The 23,310-nt window shown below is 41.8% G+C and overlaps 2 protein-coding genes across 2 annotated transcripts in view; one reads left to right on the top strand and one right to left on the bottom strand.

The window, feature by feature from the left end:
- Window positions 1-11,983, top strand: part of wdr75 (WD repeat domain 75) — a 28,519-nt gene extending 16,536 nt beyond the window's left edge. Inside the window, exon 21 of the mRNA XM_089003558.1 lies at window positions 866-11,983. Within this exon, the coding sequence (XP_088859684.1) occupies window positions 866-1,085 (220 nt within the window). The 3' untranslated portion in view covers window positions 1,086-11,983. The remainder of the gene's footprint in view (window positions 1-865) is intronic.
- On the bottom strand, window positions 10,480-21,056 carry slc40a1 (solute carrier family 40 member 1). Its single transcript, XM_089003559.1, has 8 exons — window positions 20,700-21,056; window positions 20,514-20,581; window positions 18,191-18,350; window positions 16,715-16,830; window positions 15,336-15,462; window positions 14,904-15,152; window positions 13,630-14,268; window positions 10,480-13,507 (listed from the first exon to the last, which is right to left on the bottom strand). The coding sequence occupies exons 1-8, from the start codon at window positions 20,731-20,733 to the stop codon at window positions 13,191-13,193; spliced, it is 1,710 nt and encodes a 569-aa protein (XP_088859685.1). The 5' UTR covers window positions 20,734-21,056; the 3' UTR covers window positions 10,480-13,190.
- Window positions 21,057-23,310: the final 2,254 nt, after the last annotated feature.

The following is a 23,310-nucleotide window of genomic DNA, read 5'->3' as shown; positions in this document are numbered from 1 at the left end:
TGTTAGCGCCAGGGAGAACCTGGTAGGTGTTTGCGCTAGCTCAATTAGCATTAGTTTGTGAATGTTTTACGTTGGCCACATTTAGTAACTTGTTGATTCTGCTAGCAAGCAAGTAGTTTGTGTTAACTGACAATTATTGAATTTTAGCTTTTTTTATGTTGGCCCCCTTATGTCATTTGTTAGCACTAGCTAGAACCTGGTAGGTGTTAGCGCTAGCTCAATTATCACTAGTTTGTGAATGTTTTCCGTTGGCCCCCTCATGTCATTTGTTAGCACTAGCTAGACCCTGGTAGGTGTTAGCGCTAGCTCAATTATCACTAGTTTGTGAATGTTTTCCGTTAGTCACATTTAGTAACTTGTTGATTGTACTAGCAAGCAACTGGTTTGCCTTAACTAGCAAAAATAATTGATTTTTAGCTTTAGTTAGTGAAAGTTTTATGTTGGACTGCTCATGTAATTTATTCGAGCTACAACCTGGTAGGTGTTAGCGGTAGCTGCTAACTGGTTTCTAACAACAGTTATGAGCTGTTCGTCGTTATTATTACTACTTTTGCTTATTCCTACTTTGCTTTGTTTAATATTAGTATGAGCCAGTAATTTTGTGTAATGTGTAAAATTATTTTTAATGAGATTTTTATGTCATTTTAGTCATTCTTTCTTCTCCAAACAGATGTAAAAATATTAAAAACAATCCCAAACTTAGATTTTTTTGAAAAGAGGGAAGGGGTGAACTCGTGATTGTTTTCATTTGTTGATGTTCATATTTTGCACAAGCAGACAAAAAACTTCTGCAATTTTTCTCCAACGGTGTTGAAAAATAACCGAGTCACGCTGAATCCCTTTCCTTTGTTTTCATCGCCTTTAGTAAAACAAAACACACAGAGGAGGAAATGGAAAGTGAGAAAGAGGAAGAAGACTCCTCCGACGAGGAGGAAACGAGCGTTGTTCGTTCCAAGCGGACGTCGATGGAAATTAGCGAGGTGACCGAGCCCGCCGCGCCGGCGATGACCCGAGCGCAGGCCAGAGAACTGAGGCGAGTGAAAAAAATGGAACGCGGCTGGCTAAGTGGCCTCCTGGATTGCTGAGCAAAAAAACTGAAAGAACAAATTACGGAATTGCAATTTGTATTGGGTTATTTTACAATAAATATATCACAGGTTTGAATTCACCCCCAAAAAAGTTTGACCACAATACCTCCAGTTGGATGAAAATAATGGCATTCGGTGGACACGTTTACTGTATCATAATAATAATAATAATAATACATTTCATTTCCAAGCGCCTTTCAAAACTCTCAAGGTCACTTTACAATCACAGGATAATTTTTTTCTGTGGGTGAGCAGCGGCAGCCACACGCGCCAGCGTTCACTTAACCCGGAAGTAACTGAAATACAGTAAAGTCTCGTTATATCTATCGGTTATATTGATAATACTGCTTATTCATTTCCCGTGCACATTTCTAGTCTTCTTATGTATAATTCGTTCCGTTTAGTACGATTCATAGTTATTACGATAATCCGGTTACTACTCATCTGCCGACGGCCATTTTGCTATGTTTATATCGATACAAAAGATACTTAAGGTGAATCGATATTTGCTTAGGGATTACTAAACAGTACCACCATTATCGAAATCTGTATCGGTCGCGCTGTTGGTCACATGGTTTGGTCACGTGGCTGGTCACGTGACTGGTCACGTGGTAGAAAATGGCGTCTGCTACACTGCCAAGTCACGTGACCAGCTACCGTGCCTTGCGCAGTGTAGCAGACGCCATTTTCTACCAGCTTCCGTGTTTTGAACTGTCATACGCGAGCATAATAAAAAAGGCGTAGCAGAGCTTATATACAGTACTGTTGCTCAACACCAATTTAAACCATGGGGAAACGTAAGAATTGTGATCTCGGAACGAAGTACAAGGCAATAGTGGCTGTCGAGGAGAATCCAACAAGGAGCAAATCCTCCATCGCGAAAGACTTTGACGTGCCGCAGAAGACTTCATCAACGTAAGTAATGTAAACGTTGCAGTTTTTCTTTTCCATACATGTATTTCATTGTGTTGTATTCAGATATCTTTATCGCTTGCAACAATCACTGTTTTTCATGTTTGTACATGTTGGCGTTCGTGGTTTCGTGTGTATAGAACGTGAGGATTTTGCATTGGTTGCATTTTTGAAAGGAAATAGTCATTAAAAAAAGTGTAAAAACGTTTTTATTGTATGCATAAGTTTATTCGTCACTTCACTACTGTACAAAAAGCATGCTAGATACGCAATCCATGAACCCAATGATAAAATTACATGTCATATCAAAGATCCCCTATTTACGTATCCCCCCCCCCCCAGTTCGGCGCAGGACAGATATATCGATAGTACGGTTATATCGACATTTTTTCTGACTCCCGAGAATATCGATATAATGAGACTTTACTGTAGATAGAATGCGAGCTAGATAGCTAATAGATAGCCAGCCAGATAGCTAGCCAGATAGCTTGTCCGCAAATGGATAGATAGCAAGATAGCCTAGATAGGCAGCCAGCTAGCTTGACAGCTAATAGATAGCAAATAGATAGCTAACTAGGTAGCCAGTGAGATAGCCAGCAAGCTAGATAGCCAGCTAGTTAATTCCTAACTTATATGGGTATATAATAATACATTTAATTTCCAAGTGCCTTTCAGAACATCCAAGGACACGTTACAATTAATAGAACAATACACAGAACTATAAAACCATAAATAAATGATAAATAATAAAATAGCTGATTTAAACTAAACAGGTCATATGAGAAAATATCACATTGCAAAGTTAGTCGGCCATTTTAGTTTCAAGCAGACATGTCGCGTTAATCGGGGGCCTTAATCTTCGATGCTTCCGGGTAGAGTGAACGAACGGTGGCGCGAATGACGCCGCTGCTCACCCGCACAAAAAAATCCCATGACTGTAAAGTGTCCTTGAGTTTTGAGAGGCGCTTGGAAATTAAAGGTATTACAGTAAAGTCTCGTTATATCGATATTCAAGGGAGTCCGAAAAAATATCGATATAACCGGGACTATCGATATATCCGACCCTGTTTGCATGTAATTTTCTCCGTGCGTGCATAGAAATAGTATCGATATAACCGGGACTATCTATATATCCGATATCGATATAACGAGACTTTACTGTATTATTATTTTATTATTATTATTATTATTATTCCTGCTTGTATCCCAATATTCAGTCAATTTCTATCCTCTGTGTTCTTTGACACTTCGTTGGACAACACACTTTGGGATAGAACACGCCTCTTTCTATACTATTACTTAGTAATACAAAGGGTCAATGTCTATCGACAAGAATGCTAGATAAACACGGCAGATAAGTCCCTTCTTCAAGTTGGGCCTCTTCCTCCTTTTCAAATAATTTAGGGAGCTTGTCAGAACTCGTGATGTATGACCTTGCCACGTTTCGGTGCAGTGCAAAGACAGTTAAAACTTAATCGTCACGTCGCAAGTCTTCCCGGAATTGATATTGCGGCTGATTACTCCGCACCAAATAAAACCTTGCTCGGTCAGGTCAAAAGGTGAATGAGTCGACAGTACAGGTGTACTAAGTCCATCGTGGATTGATATAAAAGTGAGGAGAAAAAAAAAGATTTGTTCCGCAGAGCAAGTTCACAGTCATTTCACAGCGACAACTTGACCCACTTTCTAGCGCTTCACGGTGAAGCATACAAAATATTGATATTGATAAATCACTACATTAGTCATCTTTTAGATTATGTGGGAAACACTTTTTTTGGTTTATTTGTTAGAGACAATCACCAAGAGGGGAAACGAAAACTGCTGATGAAAGAGAAGTCTTATCTAACTATTGCTCCAAAACGTGATCTTGTGAAACTGCAAACTCTGTACTTTGGGATTTGTTAACGCAAGAAAAAATAATTTGCCACTGAAATCTTCATCTTTTTCCGTAGTTGCTTGGTCATGCAGAGAGACATTTTTTTAAATGCCTTTTCATGCTGTGTAATGGGGGTTCTGCTGGGGGTGGGGGACAGTTTTTATAGAAACGGTTTCCACAAAAATGGGTCAAAAGTAACTTAGATGTGTATAAAGCCTCCCGTGACTACCGTTTTTTAATATGGTTCAACTTGCTTCATTTTGTAAAACAAAAGTACTGTATTTTCCGGTGTATAAGGCACAGCGGAGTATCAGGCGCACATATGAATGGTGTATTTTCAAACTTTTTCTGGTGTATAAAGTGCACCGGACAATAAGGCGCACCTTCAATGAATGAAAAAAAAAAATCCAAACATATATATACATTGATAGCTCAGTTTATGAACTTAATTGGTTCCTAGAAGTGTGTGTTTAAAAGTGTGTCTTCCAAACATTAATTTCCCATAGGAAACCATTAAAAATGAGAATAATCTGTTTCCAGGTCCCCATAATTTTCCCTAAATAAGCCTTAAAACTACACAACATATACCTTATTTTATGTATAATAAATGTGCTATTGTATTGTAATTAAAGAGAGAAACTACTGTATAATCAAGTCGTTTTATTTACCTTTGTGGTGGTCCTTTATTTAGTTGTCTCTTGATATCAGAGTGAAGTTGCCGTGCTTTCTTGGCGATAATACCCTTACTCACACTGTCCACTGCTAGCTGCTTTTCGTTAATCCAAATCAACAGAAGTTTTTCAACCTCTTCTATTGCCCGAGACCGTTGCTTAGACAAGTCAGAAACACCCTTAGCCACACGTAGCAATGGTCGACTTAGCATACTGGTACTGGGATGCTAAGTCACAGAAACGCACACCTCGTTCGTCTTTTTCGATGATCTCCTTCTTCTGGTCGACTGTAATTTTGTTTTGTGTCCTCTTCGTCTTAACACTAGCCTGTGGTGGGGTCTTTTTCTGTCCCATAATAGCAAAGCTTCGTGAGCCAAAGCGCTCGTAAGCCCTTGGCTTACGAACTTTTCGATTTACGAACGTTACATTTATGAAAATTTTATCTTGGCATATGAACTTTTTTCGTACACGGAGCTGCCTCAATGAGTGATGTGTCGTTCGCGAACAAGCCCGTTCTTCTAACAACAAAATGGCAGCCGACTGTTTTTGTCCTCTATTCCCCGCCCCCAGTCTTCGGTTAAAGCCACGTGATTGGTCAAGAACGCAGCAGTGAGGGGGGGGGTAAACATTAAAGTCAAAGGCAGACGAGAGTTTCAACTTTGATAGTTCAAAGGCACAATGTAAACTGCAAGGTTAAAATATCCCATCAATCAGGCTCCACAAACAACACGCACAAGCCATCTGTACACTTGATGCAAAAAGCTATCATCCCAGCTAAACAGAACACAATTGATGAGGAACTAGATACAATGATAACAGAGAAAGCACCTACAAGGGATCATTCCTCAAGATGGTGAAAGAAGGTTACGTTCCTCATCAAGTTTTTAATGCTAATGAAACCGGCCACTCCATTCCATCAAGCCATCAACGAGCATCACAAAGGTAAATAAAACAACTTTAGTATACAGTACAGTTTTTTTCTTTAATTATAATACCATAGCACATTTCTTCTTCTTCTTTTCCTTTCGGCTTTTCCCCTCAGGGGTTGCCACAGCGAATCAATGTCCTCCATCTATCCTGGTTTAGTGCATCCTCTTCTCTCACACCAGCTACCTTCATGTCCTCTTTGACCAGATACATAAACCTCCTCTTCGGTCTTCCTCTTGGTCTCCTGCCTGGCAGTTCAAGACTCAGCATCCTTCTCCCGATATAGTCACTCTCTCTCCTCTGGACATGTCCAAACCATCTCAGTCTGGCCTCTCTTTCTCTCCAAAGCCTCGAATATGAGTTGTCCCTCTAATGTACTCATTCCTGATCCTATCCAACCTGGTCACTCCCAAAGAAAACCTCAACATCTTCAGCTCTGCTACCTCCAGCTCTGCTTCCTGTCTTTTCTTCAGTGGCACTGTCTCCAGTCCAAACATCATGGCTGGTCTGACCACGGTTTTATACACTTTTCCTTTCATCCTAGCTGAAACCCTTCTATCACACATCACACCTGACATTTTTCTCCAGCCGCTCCAGCCTGCCTGGACACGCTTCTTCACCTCTTTTCCACACTCTCCATTGCTCTGGTCAGTTGACCCCAAGTACTTAAAATCCTCCACCTTCTTTATCTCTTCTCCCTGTAGCATCACTCTTGCACTTGGATCCCTCTCATTCACACACATATATTCCGTCTTGCTGCGACTGATCTTCATTACTCTCCTTTCCAGGGCATATCTCCACATCTCTAGTTTCTCCGCCACCTGTTCCCCGTTCTCACTACAGATCACAATGTCATCTGCAAACATCACGGTCCAAGGAGATTCTTGTCTAACATCGTCTGTCAGCCTGTCCATCACCATAGCAAACAAGAAGGGCCTCAGAGCTGACCCCTGGTGGAGTTCTACCTCCACCTTGAATTCCTTAGTCATACCGACAGCACACCTCACAACTGTCTTACAGTCATGATACATGTCTTGCACCACTCTGACATACTTTTCCGTCACTCCAGACTTCCTCATGCAATGCCACAGTTCTTCTCTGGGCACCCTGTCGTACGCTTTCTCCAGATCTACAAAGACACAATGCAATTCCTTCTGACCTTCTCTGTACTTCTCTACCAGCATTCTTAAAGCAAACACTGCATCTGTCGTACTCTTTTTTTTTTTTTTTGGCATGAAGCCATACTGCTGCTCACAAATGTTCACTTCTGCTCTTAGTCTCGCTTCAACTACTCTTTCCCAGAGTTTCATTGTATGGCTCATCAACTTTATTCCTCTGTAATTAGTACAACTCTGCACATCTCCGTTGTTCTTAAAAATGGGCACGAGTACACTTCGTCTCCATTCTTCAGGCATCTGTTCACCATCTAAGATCTTGTTGAGTAAGCCAGTCAAGAACACCACCGCCACCTCTCCAAGACACTTCCATACCTCGATTGGTAACTCATCAGGCCCGAGTGCCTTCCCCCCCTTCATCCTCTTCAGCGCCCTCCTCACTTCATCCTTGCTAATGCTTGCTACGTCTTGGTCCACAACAGTCACGTCTTATACTCTTTATTCCTTCTCATTTTCCTCATTCATTAATTCTTCAAAGTACTCTTTCCATCTTGCCATCACACTACTGGCACCTGTTAATACATTGCCACCTGCTGCAGGTCCTTACCATCTTTGACTCTCTGTCTCGCCAGCCTGTAAAGATCAGTCTCACCTTCCTTGCTGTCAAGCCGAGCATACAAGTCATCATAGGCCTCTTGTTTGGCCTTTGCCACCTTTACTTTAACCATGCGCTGCATCTCCTTGTACTGCTGTCTACTATCGTCCATCCTCTCAGTGTCCCACTTCTTCTTTGCTAACCTCTTTCTCTGTATACACTCCTGCACCTCCCCATTCCACCACCAAGTCTCCTTATCTACCTTTCTCCCACTCGATACACCAAGTACTTTCCGACCCGTGTCTCTGATTATGTTCGCACCATAGCACATTTATTATACATAAAATATGATATATTTTGTTTAGTTTTAAGGCTTAGAAAATTAGAAAGTAGAAAAATATGTTTAATGGGGACCTAGGAACGGATGATTCTCATTTTAATGTTTTCCAATGGAAATTAATTTTTGAGATACACACTTTTCGCCTTACACACTCTGTCTGGGAACCAATTAAGTTCATAAGCCAAGGTATCACTGTAGTTAGAAAAAGAAAAACATGGTCACTTATTTAAGTACTGTATTTCCTAGTGTATAAGGCGCACCCCCAATGAATGGTGTATTTTCAAACGTTTTCCACATATAATGCATACTGAACTATAAGGCGCACCTTCAATGAATTAAAAAAAGTTGTTATAATATGTAAATATATATATAATTTTTCCAAATATGAAGAAAATCAAGGCTTTGGTGTGTGCCTTATACACCGGAAAATATGGTCATTAAAATCACCATGAACAATTGTTCTTGTGTTTTAATGCTAAGTCACAACGTCTTTCTTTAACGAACGAGGCTTAATCGAACGCCAGTGTACGTTCTAAAGTGCATTACCTACACTCGTGTGGTTAATGATTAAATATATTGGATCAACGTTTTCAAGACGCCAATAACCGTGACGTATTTTCAGACATGACAGGTGGTGGCAATCTTTACACCGTTTTTTTGAACACGGCGACATGAGTCAAAGAGGTCTGCGAATGGAAGCTCTTTGTCTTCAATTAGTCATGTTCGGCAGCGTACGTGACTGAAGAATTATCTGAACGCTTATCTTGATGCTCCCGATGCTTACTTTACGATTGAAGATAGTCAATTGTAACAATAAATAACAAACTGGATCTTAATGGGGTCATATTTCTCGGAGTTTACTGTCGTTATTATATATCATAAAGTACAGTACTGTACTTGTCTCTTGTTATGCAATCTGTGAAGTAAAAATCCAAAATAAATTGGTGCCATTGATCCGCAGAAAAATATACTAAAAAAACGATTCTGACTATGAACCAAAAATAGCCGACTTCCTGTTCAAATTCAGACGTTGTTCCGTAAGCATTTTTTGTGCCTTCTGTAGCAACAAACATGTCCAACAAATTCCGCAAAATTGGTAAAACTACTGACCTGGTCATTTTAATGACCCTGTGTTAAAAATGTGGTCTAATAAATAACATCTAGTTCCAATCTAACTGTCATACTGTTTGGGGAACTGATCACGCTAGTGCAGTAGCAGGATTTTTTACCCATCCTTGACAACGTATATGCGTCCTCTTATGATCAACGCGTCCAACCAATTTTATGCTAAATTCTATCCAGGTCATATTTTAACTTTTTTCACTTTTTGTAACTTTCTAGCTGCATGAAATGCAGTCATGTGAACGAGTGTCATCAAAATCCAATCCCCCCCTTCCAGACAGAAACCTTTAAGCCACTCAGAAGTCTTTTCACCAAGAACAAAAGGGATTCTGTGGCGAGAGGAATGTGCAAGCCAGACCATTCAGCCAAGAATCCCAACCACACAAATCATGTACAGTGATACCTCATCTTACGAATTAATTGGTTCCCAGAATGTGTTAGGCGAAAAGTGTCTTCCAAACATTAATGTCCAATAGGAAACCATTAAAAATTAGAATAATCCATTTCCAGGTCCCCATAAAACATAATTTTCTTATAAATATGCCTTAAAACTACACAGAATATACCTTATTTTATGTACACTAAACGCTCGTTTATTGCGGGAGATGCGTTCCAAAAATAGCCCGCGATAGGTGAAATTCGCAAAGTACAATGTAGTCAGCTTTGTTTTTACAATGCAAAACTATACATATTGCAGAATCAAACAAAAATAAAACCTCTTTTTTAATAGTTTAAAGAACAGTGTTGTAAAACAATATTTTGCTGCTGCGCCTATTCGTCCTGACTCCGCTGCGCCGTTGCGTCTTTTTCTACTGAAGGAGTCTTTCTCCGAGAGAAGAACATTGTTATCGGTAGTTGTTGGCACTCTTTTTTTTTTTTAGCAAGATTTTTATAGACCGACATGGCCTAATTTCGAGAAGCAGAATGCTCCATGAGCTGTTCAAAGCCAGTGTGTTTGATTTTATTCTGCTTTGTTTGCAGTGTTGTTTCTTTTATTTTGTTTGTTTGCACATTTGCATGCCATTAATCAAAAAATATGTATTTTTTTTTCTCCCCTGAAAAAAAATCCACGATGCACTGAAGCCGCGATGAAGTGAACCGTGAAGTAGTGAGGGATCACTATATAATAAATGTGCTATTGGATTGTAATTAAAGAAATAAACTGTACTGTATAATCAAGTCGTTTTATTTACCTTTGTGATGGTCGTTGATGTAGTTGCCTCTTGATGATATCCGAGTGAAGTTGCCGTGCTCTCTCGACGATAATACCCTCACACACACGGGCCCCCGCTAGCTGCTTTTCGTGAATCCTAATCAACAGAAGTTTTTCAACCTCTTCTATTGTCTGAGATTGTTTCTTAGACAACACAGAAACACCCTTAGCCACACGTCGCAATGCTCGACTTAGCGTACTGCTATTGGGACGCGAAGTCACACAAACGCACACCTCGTTCGTGTTTATGACCATCTTCTGCTTGACCGTAATTTTCTTTTGTGTCCTCTTTGGCTTAACAGTGACTGAAAAATGACCTTGAGAGTTTTGAAAGGCGCTTATAAATTAAATGTATTATTATAACACTAGCCTGTGGTGGGGTCTTTTTCAGTCCCATAATAGCAAAAGTACTCCACTCGATAACAAACCATGTCTGCACTCAAAGAAAACTAGTCCGCCAGCCACCGTGGCGCTGTGTGGTTTGGTTCATCCGCCGAAAACGTGTTTGTTAGGCAAGACTATATGCTTGCAAATTTAATGTTTGTAAGGTGAAAAGTTTGTTCGCTAAAGGGTTCATAAGACGAGGTATCGCTGTACTATAAAATACACAACACATCCAATAGAACTGAAGGTCCTTTATTTTTGATAACTCTTCCATTACAAAGTGTTCACCTCAATTCATGGAGTGAAAAAAAATAACAAAAACAACCAATTATTCTGATTCGATGAAACACGTCACATTTACAGCATTCGATTCATGCATATAAGTGAGATCAAAATAAACAATTTGACAACACGGTGACTACACAAACATTTCAAACCCACAATGACATTTTTTAAACTATTTTTTCCCGACTGGATATGCAGATTCCGACTTGACATTAAGCGTTATCGACACAGAAAATATCTTGATGGCCTTTTGTAATGATCGAGAAGAATCAAATTCGAGTAAGGAAATGGAAAACTGAGTTTAAGGCAAGTGTGGACACTCCCTACAAAAATGGCCTTGCATCTGTTGTCACACTCCCCCATAAAAACCACAGGTGACTAACCACTAGCCGTTGAGTAGCTGCTAAGGCCAATACGATGGACTCGGTCGATCACAAAGTGGTTATTTATTTGCCTTGCTGAGACGCGGTTGCCATTTCCCCAATCGGGCTGTTCAATGGCTATCCGTAAAATGGCACATGTGTTTTGAGGTACTCGCCTGTTCTAAAAAACAAAACAAAACTGCAGCTCCTGCATCTTTCAAGCCAAAATTGGCGGGAGCCAAGCCAAACATGGCCTACATTCAGACCTCCCACCTCACAGGCACTGTGACCGAACATAGTTCTGCACATTTTATTTTTTTTCAGCTGCGCCGCAAGCACGTGGGTTTGTGCGCACACACAAAGAAATGTCCGATCAGAAATTCGGTCCAATGACTGAGGTCATTCATGTAAAGTGCTGGCATAAGAAAAATCACGGATGGGCGAATGGGGGAAAAAAAGAATCAAAAGTCCACCGAGAACAACTACAATGTATCACAAACAGGAAGTGGATTCGAAGAACAAGTAAACAGAAATGACAATTCTAGTAGCTTTAGTTAAACATTTCCACTATGTTTTTGTTGTTAGCCGGTGCAAAAGTTAACTGTTTGGAATGCTTCCCTCTCCATTTCACACCATGTGCATGAACCTGGACTTTGGTAACTGAGAGCTACTGACGCAGCTGGGTGGGTATTATAATATTGCTGACACCCTTTTCCTGAATAAATATCATTATTTGCATAACCCTTTTATCACTTGAGAAAAAAAAAGACTTGCGATCCAGGTGTTGCTGTTTGGTTAACGTCATAAAAAAACATATAAACATAAACCCAACCCGTGTCAGCTGACAGAGGATGACAACTAAGACAGTTGAAGCACCAATGACATCACTGCAATGTTGAACGTGTTCACCCTCCTGTTAGATTTTGTTTTGGGGCCAATGCAACCGACTGTTTAAAAAAGAAAGACAATGATACCTCAGCTTACGAAGTTAATTGGTTCCCAGAAAGTGTGTGTAAGGCGAAAAGTTCATCTGCCAAACATTTATTTCCCATAAGAAACCATTAAAAATTAGAATAATCCATTCCCAGGTCCCCATAAAACATAATTTTCTACTAAATAAGCCTTAAACCTACACAAAATATACCTTATTTTATGTATAATAAATGTTATTGTATTGTAATTAAAGAAATAAACTGTACTGTATAATAAAGTGGTTTTATTGACCTTTGTGATGGTCGTTGATGTAGTTGCCTCTTGATGATACCCGAGTGAAATTGCCATGCTTTCTCAGCGATAATACCCTCACTCACAATGTCCCCTGCTAGCTCCTTTTTGTTAATCCAAATCAACAGAAGTTTTTCAACCTCTTCTATTGCCGTTGCTTAGACAACATGGAAACACCCTTAGACACACGTAGCAATGGTCGACTTAGCATATTGGTATTAGGACGCCAAGGCATACAAACGTACACCTCGTTTGTGTTTCTCGATGTTATCCTTCTGCTCGACCATAATTTCTTTTGTGTCCTCTTCGGCTGAACACTAGCCTGTGGTGGGGTCTTTTTCGGTCCCATAATAGCAGAAGTATCCATTCGATAACAAATCACATCTGCCCTCAAAGAAAGAGGTGAAGAAAACTAGTCCGCCAGCCACCGTGGCGCTGTTCGACCGTGTGGTTTGGTGTTCATCCGCCGAAAAGTAGTCCACCAGCCACCGTGGCGCTGTGTGGTTTGGTTCGTTTGCCGAAAACTAGTTCGTATGCCAATATGATATTCTCGCAAATTTAATGTTCGGAAGGCGAAAAGTTCGTAAACTAAAGTGATCGTAAGCTGAGGTATCACTGTATTTTGATTTTTTTCTGTTTGAAAATTTCATTTGAATTTCCCTCTTCATTAAAAACATAAAAATCAGTAATTAATTACTTTTTATGGGTCAGGGTTATAAGACTTTCCACCACTGTTGTCAGTTCATTAAATGCTATTTTTTTACCTGAAACTAACTAGACCCCTCGCGCTATTTTGAAGGTCACATTGACCCATGCAAACCACGCTCCTCCCTAGACTCTCACCATCTTTGTTTTTTCTAAAACATGCAGCAAATTCCCATTGAGCCATTTGGTGGTGTATCCAAACCATAATAGAAGGGATAAGAGAAATGTCTGCTTTGCCTGAACTTCAACTTTGCATTGGTTTGCATTCGACTGGCTACATGTGAAGACGTTAGTCACGCTGAACTGGGCTGTGAGAGACACTTACTGCGTACGTATACCAGGCTAGATGGACATGCCTGTGCGAAAGGCAGTTAGACCACATTGGGAGTCGAGGGACTGTCCTCCGCCTGGACTTTTTGCTCCGGCGAGCAGCAGAGGAATAGACGGTGGCCGAGACTCTTGAAGGCGAAGTAAAAGTACATCACGTGGCCCGCCGCTACGAACGATACTGAGATAATGACCAGCAAGCCAAAGGCCTCCGGATTGGGCGCCAGGATCACCATGATGAAGTGCAGCAGGTCCAAGAGGTAATTCATGGAGTTCTGGACGCCATTGATCACCCCTCGCTCCGACTCGATTACGTTCTCCTGGATCAGCTGAGTCACCGTCAGGTCAAAGGACCACAAGCCTGGATGGCGGGAAAAGTGTGTTAAAGTCACATACCCGCTTGGGCTTTCAACTTATTTAAATGGAATCAATTCAGCTTTTGAACCTAGACAGAGTGAAACAAGATGAACTACTGTGACTCACCGACCCTCGCAGCAATGACGCCGGCGAACAGCAAGCTAACAGACATGTAGGACATCAGGGAGGGGAGATCTTCAGCCGGCGCAGTGGTGGCGGTCACATTCCCACCGGAAAGGACGTTCATGAGGTGCTCGGCCTCGGGTAGCGCCTTCTCCCCGGACAAGTGGGCGTAGAGGTCCTGGAAGGGTGAAATGCTGAGGTCCAAGGGGCTCCCGGGAGCGAAGACGGAGAAGACGCATAGCATGAGGCAAGAGATCTGCGCCACGCCAGAGATGAAGCCGGTCCGGATTAGGCCGCACTTCTTTCGGACCCAAGTGAAGGCGACCGTTCCGCAGATCCCTGACACGGCCGAGGCGCCCATCAAGAGGCTGAGGATGGAGCCGTTGAGGCCCTGCGTGTAGGCGTAGCCGGTCGTGATGCAGTCGAATCCCAGCACGGTCATGTAGAGGAAGGCCAGGGACATGCCGGCGAAGAAGATGCTCTGGTTGTAGTACGCCTCCCAGCCGGCCTTCAATGTCCGCAGGGGTTCGGTCACCTGGTAGCAGCAGCCTCGTTCTTTGGGGGCCTCGGTCTTGACTGCCGGTACGGTTGTGTTCATGAGGGGTTGAGACGACTCCTCTGGATTTTGGCTTGTCTCGGATTCTGCAAAACAGAACCGCGGATGATCATGGGCGAATGCGACTGCAAGTGGACCTTAATTCACCGCAGGATTCAATGGTCCCTGGTGTCTTTCAATGTGGAGTCAGAGTTGATTACATCATCACCAAAGTCACCAAAGACCAGCCGTGTTGCGGACCGAGTTGAGCTATCGACCTTGCCTCTCGCCCGAACCCATTGAGTTAGCGCCAGCGATGGCCGGGAGCCACAGTTTGGCTGACTCCGGTCAGTTAACAGTAACCAGACAAGTACTGGTAGTCACATGGACCTCTACTGAAGGAGCCTTTCTGAAAAGATGCATCTTCGAGCGAGGACAATGCAGAAGATGGATTGGAGACTAAATCCAGGGTCTGTGGAAGAGTCATGTCGTAGTTCTGACATTTCAAAGGGGACGCCGCTGTCTTGGGTTGTTGCAAGTTTTAGCTTGCCGCACGGGTTGGCTGGAGCCTCTCCCAACTCATTTTTATGTTGTCTTCAGTTCATCTCAACTGACTTTTGGTGAGAGGACAAATTATAGACAAACTAGTATCCAAACTGAGAACGAACAGGTGCCTACAAAGAAAGATGCCCCACACGATTGTACAACCGTTGCTGCCTAAACCGTTGTTGGTACTACATACCTTTCCCGAGGCTGAGTTGTTTGAGCTCCTGCTCGTGCTGCTCCTTCTGCCCGGCTTTGATCGCCAGAGCAGGCGTCTTCTGGTAGACCTTCCACAGCACAATGTACTCCAGGAACATGGACATCAGGTTCCAACCCGAGATGAAGCCGCAGCCGATGAAGTGTGAGCCGAAGGCCATGATCTGGCCCACCAGCATGGGGGCCAAGATGTTGGTCAGCTGATCGATAATCCGCACCGTCGCGTTCATATCTGGCGCGTGAGTGGAAAAGTTGATTGTAGCTGGTTGCGAGAGGCATTTTGATGACAAACGCGGGTTACGAGTCACCATATCAAAGGCGAAATTGGAGAACAAGTCCAAACAGAGGCTCAAAGTCCTACGCGGACGTGATAAAGGATCACGTCAAGTCCATATTTACGAGCGCAAACACTGACCTGCCAACTTGCTGCTGTCCTGGCCCGCTACCACCACCACCCAGTCCCGCTGGATGGTGATAGACATCGCCGTGCTGGCCAGGTTGGCTACGTTAGCAATGCTGATTACAAGGATGTAGCAGACGGTCTGGTAAAAGCAGAATAAAGCCCGTCTTACCATATTGTGGGAAGAGTTAAGTAGCCGTAGAGAAAAACAATATGGCAGTGTACGGAGAAGAGCATTGTCAAGAACACTAGCACGTGTGAACGATAAAAAAGTCCAAGCATATGAGAAATTAGAAGTGAATACTTTAATTACAGCAGTACCTTAAGATAAGGACTTCATTTGTCTCCAGTTGGTCCATAATGCTGCTGCTCACCCATTGACTGCTAGTCGTAAGAGGGAGCATATCACTTCTATTCTGTCTCCTGATACTTTTTAAGACCCAATTTGTTTTCCAATCTTCCTCTATGGGCCAAACCTGATTTGAAGTACCAAAAATTAAGTGGAGGCAAGGAGGGGACAGAGTCTTTTCTGTTGCTGTTGCTAATATATCCCGGACCGTTCGGCAAACCCCCCTCGCGGTCCATCTGAGTCCGTGTGAGACTTGATTTGTAGCTGTACTTTTTTTTGCTTTCTCCTGTCTTTGTTCTGAATTTACTGTTGGTTTAATGGCGCTGGTTGTTTTCAAGTGCTGTAGGAATCCGGGTGAATTCAGCTACTTTATCGTCATTAATTAAATACGTCTATTACAGACTGAGCAAGGATTCATTCAATTGTAACTTATTGTGTTAGAATATATCAAGTCTGTTCTCGTGGAAAGGAAATTCCACTTAATGCCCCAAAAGTGCTTAGTTCGTTAACAGCAATTCATATTTGAAGACTTGCAAGATTATGAGGTTGTAGGGCGTGCGCTGGATTTGTTGTTTTTGTGACGGCAAGCGCCTAGCGCAGCTGTTGCCTCTGTCTGGTCAGAATAGTAACAACAAAAAATGCATCAACAGGCCTGGCCACATTTCCCCCTGTGTCATATGACCTGGCTTGGAAGAACTCGTTGACTTGCATGGCCCTTCGGTCAGGACCCCTCACCGCCCGCCCCCCACCCCCGCAGAGTCGTTAAACAAGTGTAAACACGCTTCTGGAACTAGCGAGCCTCTTGTTTGGTTTCTGCCTTTGTCAGAGCCTGATTCCAAAAACAATTTGGCTGTACGGTTTACAATGATTGAGAATTCGGATTCAAATCTGATGGCAACTTTTCTAAGGGATCAAAAATAATACAGACATGAAAGTCCACATCAGTTAGCAAGCAGCTAGCGGTGGGTCAGGTTGTTGTACTTGAAGTGAAAGCTCAAACAAAAGCTTCCAAAGAGATCACGTAAGCAGAAATTGAGCGTCCTACCAGCATCCATCCGTCGTAGACCTCAGTGAGCTGTTCTTTGAATCGGAATACCACCATTAGGATAACACCGCACGCCATGACGCAACTGTTCTGGATGATCAAAGACGTTTGGGCCACTGTAGGGGTACCAAAAAAAATGGTTGTTAGGGACAAATGTGACCAAATATAATAGTCAGTCAGGCTAGGTTCATAACCTCCGACTCCAACAATGATGTCTGACTGCCTCTTGGAGTGCGATTCAGACTGTACAATTTTATATGTACAGCCAAACCTGGGTTTTCGAACGTCTGGGTTCTCAGCCAATTTGGTTTTCGACCAAAAATTTCAGGTTTTTCATGGTCCACTATAGGGTCCACTCAAACTGAGTGGACCCTGTACAGTGGCACCTCAGTTTACGAACGCTTTAGCTAACGAACCTTTCGCCTTATGAATGTTAAATTTGCAAGAATATAATCTAGGCATACAAACTGTTTTTCGGGAAACACACGAAGCGCCACAATGAGTGATGTGTCATTTGCGAACGAGCCGGTTCTTTGAGCTCCTAACAAGGAACTGAAAATGGCAGCCGGCTTTTTTTTCCTCTATTCCCTGCCCCCAGTCTTCGGGTAAAGCCGCACGTGATTGGTCAAGATCTGTGGTAGAGGATGGAGGGGACACACGCAGCAGTGAGCAGGGGGGGTACAAAAACACACACACACGAAAGGAAGACGACAGAGCTTGAAACAAAAAAAACAAGTGAAAAGGTGAGAACATGGATAGAAAACAGTGAAATTTGGACTCGTTTTGACTATATTGATAGTTCAAGGCAGTGTGTAGACTGCAAGGTTAAAATATCCCATCAGGCTCCACAAATAATCTGCACAAGCCATCTGTATAATTTGAAGAGAACATACAAGCAAGGGAACCAGCTATTAATGAAGTTTCTAGTGTGTCTGCCTGCATCTGCTGCTGTTGCAATATCACAACTTCTAAAATGTACAACCGAGAGCTCCTTGAGACACTTTATGCAAAAAGCTATCCATTCCATCAAGCCATCAACGACCATCACAAAGGTAAATAAAATGACTTTATTATACAGTACAGTTTATTTATTTAAGTACAATACCATCGCGCATTTATTATACATAATAATGTATATTGTGTGTAGTTTTAAGGCTTATTTAGTTGAAAATTGTGCGGACCTGGGAACGGATTTTTCTCATTTTAATGGTTTCCTGTGGGAAATTAATGTTCGGATTACACACTTTATACCTTACACACACACTTTCTGGAAACCAATTAAGTTCGTAAGCCAAGGTGTCACTGTATGTTGATTACATTGATTATCATGGAAAATGTGTCAGATTTCCACAAAATCGGTTTACGAACAGGTTTCTGGAACGGATTATGGTCGAAAACCCAAGTTTGACAGGATACCGAACTGAAAGCATAACCGCATATTTTTGTAATCCGTCGCATATACACAATATTCCTCACCTTTGAGTCTAGGATTCCTGTCCACCCAGTCGCCAATGATGGCGCCGAGCAGCAGCACGGAGGCGGCCACCACCAGCCCGTACACGGCCGTGAGCAGCAAGCTGTTGCCGTACAACTCCACCAGGAACACGGCCACAGCAAAGTTCCACATTCGATCACCCTGAAATTGGAAAGCAAAACTTGTTTTCAAGGAGGGAGGAGCCTGTGGGTGGGAAATGTGACTTTTCAAGGCTTGGATACAAACGGATGAAGCTATGCAGTGACCCGTTGAGTGTGTGATGAAACGACAAAGTCACATTTTTTTGACTGTCAAGTTACGGTTTCCTCTCGGGGGCCGTTGTTAATTAGGGGAAGCCATTAGAACGGGGGTGTCAAACTAATTTCACATGGTGGGCCACATATGGCCTCGGTAGAAGTCAAGTGGGTCGGACCATTAAAACTAGACCCTACATGCTATAAATAACCAAAATATGTCTTTCATTAGTTTTGGTGTATTCTGCAATGGTATCCGTCAGGCTAATATTGGCAAAAGCGTGTCGCTTGTCGGGACATACAAGTTCAGCTGCTTTCAACATGCATCGTTTAAAAGTCATCGTCGGAATACGGCTTTGATGCTCATGCTATTTCGCTAGCAATTAGATAGCTGGCTTTTATAATAATAATAATGATAATAATAATAATAAATTTCATTTATAAGCGCCTTTCAAAACTTTCCAGGTCACTTTACAGTCACCGGATAAGTTTTTCTGTGGGTGAGCAGTGGCAGCGTTCACGCGCCAGCGTTCACTTAACCCGGAAGTAACTCAAATAGATAGAAAGCTAGTGAGCTAATGTAATATTGAGGATTAGGACTACATAAACATTCAACACAGCAATAAAAACATTAGACGCTCTTCTTTCATCAGAAAAAAAGAGTTAATAATGTTTCATTTCTAAGCGCCTTTCAAAACTCGCAAGGTCACTTTACAGTCACAGGATAAGTTTATCTGTGGGTGAGTAGCGGCAGCTGCACGCGCCAGCGTTCACGCAACCCGGCAGTAACTCAAATAGATAGAAAGTTAGCTAGCTAATAGATAGCTAATAATAATAATACATTGTAGTTATAAGCGCCTTTCAAAACTCTCAAGGACATAGCTAATAGATCGCTAGCCATGTAATAGCTAGCTAGCTTGATAGCAAATAGATATCAAATAGGTGGCTAGCTAGATAGCTTACTAGATAGCTATATACATAGCTATTTTAGTGCTGCTTTACTGGCTTCTCGGCTCTGGGTGAAAGTTGACTGCTGTTTCCTCAGACCCGCCAGCAATTCCTCGAACTTGTCTTTTCTCAGTTGTCCTTGCAAGCAGTCATATTTTTCGCTGTGATGAGTCTGACATTTTGGCTAATGAGGGTGTTGAAACCGCGATTGAAAAAAAAAAAACTTTGCTTCTACGTTGATCGAAACAGAACCCCTAGTGGACAATCCTTGAATTGCACATCATGAAAATATGATCGTATCCTCCGGGCCTGATCAAACCTTGGGGGCCGGTTCCGGGCCGCGGGCCGTACGTTTAACAAATTAATGAATGCAGAGGTCGCCGGTTCGCGTTCCGGTCTGGCCTCCCTGTGTGGAGTTTGCATGTTCTCCCGGGTGGGTTTTCTCCGGGTCCTCCGGTTTCCTCCCACACTCCAAAAACATGCATGGCAGGCAGATTGACCACTCCAAAAATTGTCCCTAGGGCCGTATAAATTGATGTGGCGGGCCACATTTGCTCCCCGGGGCCTTAACTTTGACACCTAGAGTGTTGCAATATGTAAACAGACAGAGATTTCGAGACGTAATTTTCTAATTATATAGCAAATCCTTGATGTGAACATTTCGTTACATAAATGAATATTAATATTATTATAGAATCTTATAACTAATAGTTATTCTCAGAATGGAATATTATTACATTGTTTAAATGCTATTTAAGCATTTTTAACAATGATGTTTTAACATTAATCATGACACAGGAAGGTGTGATTAAAACAAAAAACGAGAGCCTGCAGTCTATTGATTTTTAGCAAGACAATAGAGTGGTTGCTAAGTGATCTCTGGAAACCCGGAGAAAAAAAAATGTTTCAAAAGGCGCTTAGAAATAAAATGTATCATTATTATCATTCACATTTCCGCGAAATGATAATTATTTTTGTTGTTGTCAGTGAGACCTTTGTGCTGGTTTGTGAAATGTCGGTGTCGACAATCCAATTCTGCAATCTATTAACTGAGAGGCAGTTGTAATAAGCACTCCAAACCAAAATCCAACATTCCAAACAATTGAAAAATGGATTTACTCACCCAAGTGGACAGTGAATGTCCCAAATAGATGAGGAATTTTGCTGAAGTGAAGAAATGTTGAATGCGTTCTGCAAGGAAGGGCAGGGAAAAATATTACATGCGTGGATTTCTTTGCAATAAATAAATAAATAAACGGGGTGCAGGGGGAATCATACAATAACAACAATAGCGTCTTTTAGCACCTACCGCAGCAAGTCTTGTTGGCTCGGGAATTTTCCATGTTTAAAAATCAGTTGACAAGAAAAACTCAGAAACCTTTTTTCTTTTCCCCCCACTGGCGTTCCTGAGCTCGGCAACAATAAGACCACCGAGAAAAAAGCGACCCAAAAAAAGCAGGCGACGTCTCTTGCTCTCGTTTTCCTCCTCCCCAAACTTAGCTATCACTGTAGCTGAAGTCGGAGAGAAATGCCTCAATGAAGCGGCGAGCGACGGGGACAAAGTACTCGAAATCGGTTTGTGTTTTGGCGTTTTCTTCTCTCAAACGTCACTGTGCTGTGAGCGGCTCTCTGACGCTGATGCTGCAACTGCCGCTGTGTTTACGTCCAGATCGGATTTAATCCTCCAACCCACCCCCATCTTGACTCCGCCCCGTATCACGTGACACCCTCGAGAGTCGTGTGACGTTACCTTGACGCTGCTCCCCCCTATTGAAGTCAATAACCGGACTTATTCCTCTCATTTTGTTTCTAATGAAATAAACGGGACCTTCTGAAACTGGCCACTTCCGGTTTCAAATTGAAGTACTTTTTAGACACTAAGTTATTTTTATTGGTGTTTTGCATTTCACAAAAAATATCATACTGCGTGTTTTGGGTATTTTAGATGCTATAAAACGTTTTTCTGATGTCAGTTAGGGAACAAAAAAGTGACGTCGGTTGTCCTTTAAGGCTTAGAAAGTTATAAAGTAGAAAATTATGTTTTATGGGCACCTGAGAACGGATTATTCTCATTTTAATGGTTTCCTATGGGAAATTGGTTTTTGGGATACACACTTTTCACCTTACACATTCTGCGAACCAATTAAGTTCGTAAGCCAAGGTATCACTGTATTGGATCAAAACTCAATGCAAAAACTATCCATTTTATTTTATTATATAATTTAAGGAAATGAATTACCCAACTTTTTAGTAAAACACAATGAATTAAAAAATGTACCATACTAATGAACCAATATCCTTACAGATTTATCAACAATAAAATTACTTTGTTGTTTGTTTAGCCCTGCACCAGACTGAGCAGAATATTAAAGCAAACGACCTGGTTAAACTGCCCCCACCACATGAGCAAGCAAGTCGCCAGCGTGTCAGCAATTATCATGACTTGCATTGTGTCGCTGTCAAAAACACATTGACACACTCTTAAACCCAAAGTAAAGAAGGATTAAGTGCTCGTAGAGGGGGTAGGAAGATTATCAGCTAGCACCCGAGTGACCAAAACACTGCATACCTGACTTTTTTGTTTCCTCACATTTGGAACATCACAGGGCCACGACCTTGGCACGTGGATGGTAGCGAATAAACACAAAAAGGTCATTGCGCGTCTGCTTTTCATTTGCAAATTTCCGAGAAGCTCGATGGTAAACATTTTAACAGGTGTTTGGGATCGATACATCATATACAGTATATTACGCAAAGCTAATACAATTTTTACAAATTGCATGTCACTGCTTAAAGGACAACCAACGCCTCTGGACAAGTTGTGTCCATACGTTGTAAAATCACTTCAAATGACTTCTACTGAGTGTATTTTACAAAGATTCCATGGCATATAGATATATTGTACGTTTTATCACTCGCACCAAATATTCAGGAAGTCTTGTTTTCGAGTTGAAGACGATGCCTGAGGTGACGTCACGGAAGGAACGCCCCTGACCGAGAAAGCGTCACACAATGCATTTTGGGTACTTTGCTTGGTCTGAAAACTTCGTATTGATCTTAGTTGATGGCAAAAATAGAAGGAAAACACAAATAACGCGATGGTGAATCGTTGTGTGTTGCACCAAGAATACTATTTGATACTAGTTGACACAAATTCCCAGCAGACAAATCAGCCCATTTCCAACGGAGATTGGGAGCCATCTTGTGCATTTTCTGGGCGCTACATTGGAGTCCAGATGCCTCCAGATGAGACGGACTTCTTTAATCGATTGCAAACATTTATGCTTTCCTCTTCAGAACTATTTGAATCATATTCACAACTGGATGAGTAAGAAGAAAGCATCATTTGTTTAAAATTGCTTTCAATGTCTAATTCTCTCTGCTATTTTATTATTTATCATTTTACTTATGGTTTTATTGTTATGTGCTGTGTTCTATTGTTTTTATTGTAAAGTGTCCTTGGGTGTTTTGAAAGGCGCTTGAAAAAAAAAAAAAAAAAAAAAATGTATCTTCTCAGAATCTGAAGCCATTGCTTTGATTCTCGAGCAAGGCAAGACGTCCTGGTGTGACGTAACGAACAAGGGGGTGGGACCTTCTGAAACTGAAACTTTCTGAGGTCATTTTGAAGTAGTTTTTGGACACTTTAAGTCATTTTTTATTGGTGTTTTGTATTTGACTAAAATATCAGTTTTGGGTATTTTAAATGCTATAAAATGTTTTTCTGATGTCAGTTAGGGAACAAAAATTGTGTCGGTTGTCCTTTAAAAAGCTGAAATTGAATCGAAAGGGTGTAGAATTCATTGACATGGTAATTTGGTTCAAACAAGGTTCACGTTTGTCAAATGGTTGCAAATATTTGCTTGGGGAAAATGTGTAATAATCATGGTTATGGAAAGTAATTCCCAGGAAGATGGAACAGT

This window comes from Hippocampus bargibanti, linkage group LG08, assembly GCF_051943395.1.
Source record: "Hippocampus bargibanti isolate YZ-2025 linkage group LG08, ASM5194339v1, whole genome shotgun sequence".
In the NCBI taxonomy this organism is placed as follows: domain Eukaryota; kingdom Metazoa; phylum Chordata; class Actinopteri; order Syngnathiformes; family Syngnathidae; genus Hippocampus; species Hippocampus bargibanti.
The sequence above is the reverse complement of the archived record's forward strand: the minus strand, read 5'-3'. Positions and strand labels throughout refer to the sequence as shown.